At 46.7% G+C, this 5,000-nt stretch overlaps 1 protein-coding gene across 1 annotated transcript in view; it reads left to right on the top strand.

Annotated features, from left to right (window-relative positions):
- LOC106570589 (integrin beta-8) overlaps nt 1-5,000 on the top strand; it is a 33,432-nt gene that overhangs the window by 5,758 nt on the left and 22,674 nt on the right. The window contains exons 3-6 of the mRNA XM_045694953.1: nt 3,644-3,815; nt 3,999-4,105; nt 4,546-4,685; nt 4,886-5,000. The exon at nt 4,886-5,000 is cut by the window's right edge and continues 51 nt beyond it. Of these exons, the coding sequence (XP_045550909.1) occupies nt 3,644-3,815; nt 3,999-4,105; nt 4,546-4,685; nt 4,886-5,000 (534 nt within the window). The remainder of the gene's footprint in view (nt 1-3,643; nt 3,816-3,998; nt 4,106-4,545; nt 4,686-4,885) is intronic.

Raw genomic sequence — 5,000 nt, 5'->3', positions numbered from 1 at the left:
ACTGGCTTGGAGAGACTGTGTCCCTGTATGACTGGCTTGGAGAGACTGTGTCCCTGTATGACTGGCTTGGAGAGACTATGTCCCTGTATGACTGGCTTGGAGAGACTGTGTCCCTGTATGACTGGCTTGGAGAGACTGTGTCCCTGTATGACTGGCTTGGAGAGACTATGTCCCTGTATGACTGGCTTGGAGAGACTATGTCCCTGTATGACTGGCTTGGAGAGACTATGTCCCTGTATGACTGGCTTGGAGAGACTGTGTCCCTGTATGACTGGCTTGGAGAGACTGTGTCCCTGTATGACGGGCTTGGAGAGACTGTGTCCCTGTATGACTGGCTTGGAGAGACTGTGTCCCTGTATGACTGGCTTGGAGAGACTATGTCCCTGTATGACTGGCTTGGAGAGACTATGTCCCTGTATGACGGGCTTGGAGGGATATAACATAACCAAGTGGTCCGGCACTACGGACAACTCTAGGGTATTTTTTCCCAGACACAGACTCAGCCTGGTCCTGGACTAGTTTTAGTCTGTGTCAGATAATCCGGACCATGTTTTACTGCTTGATTACAGGAACCTTGTATAGAAAACTCTTATTGAATACTACCAAATCAAATCACATTTTATTTGTAATATGCACCAAATACAACAAGTGTAGACCTTACCGTGAAATGCTTACTTACAAGCCCTTAACCAACAATGTAGTTTTAAGAAAAAATAAGAGTTAATTAAGAAGAAAAATATTTAATAAATAAACTAAAGTAAAAATAAAAGAGCTAAAATAACAATAATGAGGCTTTATACAGGAGGTACCAGTACAGAGTCAATGTGGAGGCTATATACAGGGTGTTACGGTACAGAGTCAATGTGGAGGCTATATACAGGGTGTTACGGTACAGAGTCAATGTGGAGGCTATATACAGGAGGTACCAGTACAGAGTCAATGTGGAGGCTATATACAGGAGGTACCAGTACAGAGTCAATGTGGAGGCTATATACAGGGTGTTACGGTACAGAGTCAATGTGGAGGCTATATACAGGAGGTACCAGTACAGAGTCAATGTGGAGGCTATATACAGGGGGTACCGGTACAGAGTCAATGTGGAGGCTATATACAGGGGGTACCAGTACAGAGTCAATGTGGAGGCTATATACAGGGTATTACGGTACAGAGTCAATGTGGAGGCTATATACAGGGTGTTACGGTACAGAGTCAATGTGGAGGCTATATACAGGAGGTACCAGTACAGAGTCAATGTGGAGGCTATATAGAGGAGGTACCAGTACAGAGTCAATGTGGAGGCTATATACAGGGTGTTACGGTACAGAGTCAATGTGGAGGCTATATACAGGAGGTACCAGTACAGAGTCAATGTGGAGGCTTTATACAGGAGGTACCGGTACAGAGTCAATGTGGAGGCTATATACAGGGGGTACCAGTACAGAGTCAATGTGGAGGCTTTATACAGGGTGTTACAGTACAGAGTCAATGTGGAGGCTTTATACAGGAGGTACCAGTACAGAGTCAATGTGGAGGCTATATACAGGAGGTACCAGTACAGAGTCAATGTGGAGGCTTTATACAGGAGGTACCAGTACAGAGTCAAAGTGGAGGCTATATACAGGGTGTTACGGTACAGAGTCAATGTGGAGGCTATATACAGGAGGTACCAGTACAGAGTCAATGTGGAGGCTATATACAGGGGGTTACGGTACAGAGTCAATGTGGAGGTTATATACAGGAGGTACCGCCAATGTGTGGGGGTACAGGTTAGTTGAGGTAATTGAAGTAATATGTACCTGTCGGTAGGGATAAAGTGACTATGCATAGATAATACATAATAAACAGCGAGTAGCAGCAGCGTAAAAAATAGTCTGGGTAGTCTGGGTAGTCTGGGTAGTCTGGGTAGTCTGGGTAGTCTGGGTAGCCATTTGATTAACTGTTCAGGAGTCTTATGGCTTGGGTGTAGAAGCTGTTAAGAAGCCTTTTGAACCTAGACTTGGTGCTCCGGTACCGCTTACTGTGCGGCAGCAGAGAGAACAATCTATGACTAGGGTGGCTGGAGTCTTGGACAATTTTTAGGGCTGACACCGCCTGGTGTAGAGGTCCTGGATGACAGGAAGCTTGGCCCCAGTGATGTACTGCACCATATGCACTACCTTCTGAAGCACCTTGCGGTCGGAAGCTGAGCAGTTGCCATACCAGGCGGTGATGCAGCCAGTCAGAATGCTCTGGGTGGTGCAGCTGTAGAACGTGTTTAGGATCAGAGGACCCATGCCAAGTCTTTTCAGCCTCCTGAGGGGGAATAGGCGTTGTTCACGTGCCCTCTTCACGACTGTCTTGGTGTGTTTGGACCATGTTAATTTGTTGGTGATGTGGACGCCAAGGAACTTGAAGCTCTCAACCTGCTTCACTACACCCCCATAGATGAGAATGGGGGCGCGCTCAGCCCTCCTTTTCCCATAGTCCCAGATAATCTCTTTCATCTTGATCACGTTGAGGGAGAGGTTGTTGTCCTGGCACCACACTTTCAGGTCTTTGACTTCCTCCCTATAGGCTGTCTCATCGTTGTCGGTGATCAGGCCTACAACCATTAATGATGGTGTTGGAGTCGTGCTTGGCCACGCAGAGGGAGATCAGGAGGGGACTAAGCACGCACCCCTGAGGTGCCCCTGTATTGAGGATCAGCGTGGCAGATGTGTTGTTGCCTTCCCTTACCACCTGGGGGCGGCCTGTCAGGAAGTCCAGGATCCAGTTGCAGAGGGAGGTGTTTAGTCCCAGGGTCCTTAGCTTAGTGATGAGCTTTGAGGGCACTATGGTGTTGAATACATAGCTCACATAGCTGTTTCTTTTGTCCAGGTGGGAAAGGGCAGTGCGGAGTGCAATAGAGATTGCGTCATCTGTGGATCTGTTGGGGCGGTATGCAAATTGGAGTGGGTCTAGGGTTTCTGGGATAATGGTGTTGATGTGAGCTACGACCAGCCTTTCAAAGCACTTCCTTCATGGCTACAGATGTGAGTGCTACGGGTCGGTAGTCATTTAGGCAGGTTACCTTAGTGTTCTTGGACACAGGGACTATGATGGTCTGCTTAAAACATCTTGGTATTACAGACTCAGACAGGGAGAGGTTGAAAATGTCAGTGAAGACACTTGCCAGTTGGTCCGCGTATGCTCGGAGTACACATCCTGGTAATCCGTCTGGCCCTGCGGCCTTGTAAAGTGAATGTTGACCTGTTTAAAGGTCAACAGTTTAAAGGGAAGCCCAGCTTGTGGTGAGCGTTGGAGCCAGTGTAGTAGGATTCCATCTTAGTCCTGTATTTACGCTTTGCCTGTTTGATGGTTCGTCTGAGGGCATAGAGGGATTTCTTATAAGCGTCCGGGTTAGAGTCCCGCTCCTTGAAAGCGGCAGCTCTACACTTTAGCTCAGTGCAAATGTTGCCTGTAATCCATGGCTTCTGGTTGGGGTATGTACATATGGTCACTGTGGGGACAACGTCATCGATGCACTTATTGATGAAGCCAGTGACAGCAGCTAATGGGGATGCGTGATAAAATACAAATTGAAATGGATTTGACCCCTTATATAACCTCCAGAGATAAAGGAATGGTCCCTAACCTTTGACCTCTCACCTCTGATCCCTAACAGGGTTTCCTGGATGGAGCTGAAGTGGGCAAGCGCTGTGACCTGGCAGTGACCCTGACCAGGAGGGGGTGTGGCCTAGAATTCATAGAGAATCCAGAGGTCATGGTGGAGGTCAACCCTACGACCAGCAGAACCCAGGTTTCACCTGGAGAGATCACACTCACACTCCGACCAGGTGAGGGGCAGAGTAACTCACTAATTGGCTGTTTACACATAGACCTGCTATAATGTACATCATGATGTAAGTTCACTTTAAGATGGATTTTCTGGTTGTTGTCCTGAGCTTTATTTCCTGGTTTTAATGCTGCTTTATTGTAAGTGTTTGTTTTATTCCAAATAAACATGAAACTGTGTGTAGGTGCTGAGGCCAGTGTGGTAGTAGCAGTACAGCAGTTAGAGAGATATCCTGTTGATCTGTACTACCTAGTGGACGTGTCAGCATCCATGCAGGAAAACCTGGACCAGGTGAGTGACTGGTTGCATCATTCACATTTTCTACTTATTTCAATACTCTAAATATTTATTGTTATTATTTATTTAACTAGGCAAGTCAGTTTAGAACAAATTCTTATTTACAATGACGGCCTACCCCGGCCAAACCCGGACAAATTGTGTGCCACCCTATGTGACTCCCAATCATGGCCGGATGTAATTCAGTCTGGATTTGAACCAGATTTGAACCACCTCATGCACTGAGACGCAGTGCCTTAGACCGCTGCGCCACTCTGGTGCCCAAATGTACATAAACACATCAACTGAAATAAATGTATTAATGAATCAATTATTTATTTTATTAGCTGAGCTACGTGTTTACTCTAACCTTTGACATCTCAACCCTGATTGGTTGGATGTACAATATGTAAATGTTAAAACCAACACTTCCTGATGAATCCCTATTGATCCAGCTGAAGAAGGTGGGCGTAGCCTTGTCCAACCGTATGAGAGAACATTCCAGTGATCTGCGTCTGGGGTTCGGCTCCTTTGTCGACAAAAATGTCTCTCCCTACATCAACGTACACCCCTCCAAGATAAACAACCCCTGCAGGTAGGGTGGTGGAAACACTAGCACACACTCACAGTCACACAAACACACTAACACACGTCTTCACTAGGTTGCTATGAGGACAACTCTGACTGATAGTTTTAATGATGAGTAACTAATCCTCTCTCTCTCTCTCTCTCTCTCTCGCTCTCTCACTGTCTCTCTCGGTCTCTCTCTCTCTCTCTCTTTCCCCCCTGTCTTAGTGACTACGAGGTGAAGTGTCTTCCAGCTCATGGCTTCCACCATGTTCTTAGTATGACGTCCAACATGTCCGAGTTTACACGCATCATCAAGAGACAGAGGATATCAGGCAACATG

Source organism: Salmo salar, chromosome ssa14 (genome assembly GCF_905237065.1).
Source record: "Salmo salar chromosome ssa14, Ssal_v3.1, whole genome shotgun sequence".
NCBI classification, from domain to species: Eukaryota; Metazoa; Chordata; class Actinopteri; order Salmoniformes; family Salmonidae; genus Salmo; species Salmo salar.
This window is presented reverse-complemented; position numbering and strand designations above follow the sequence as displayed.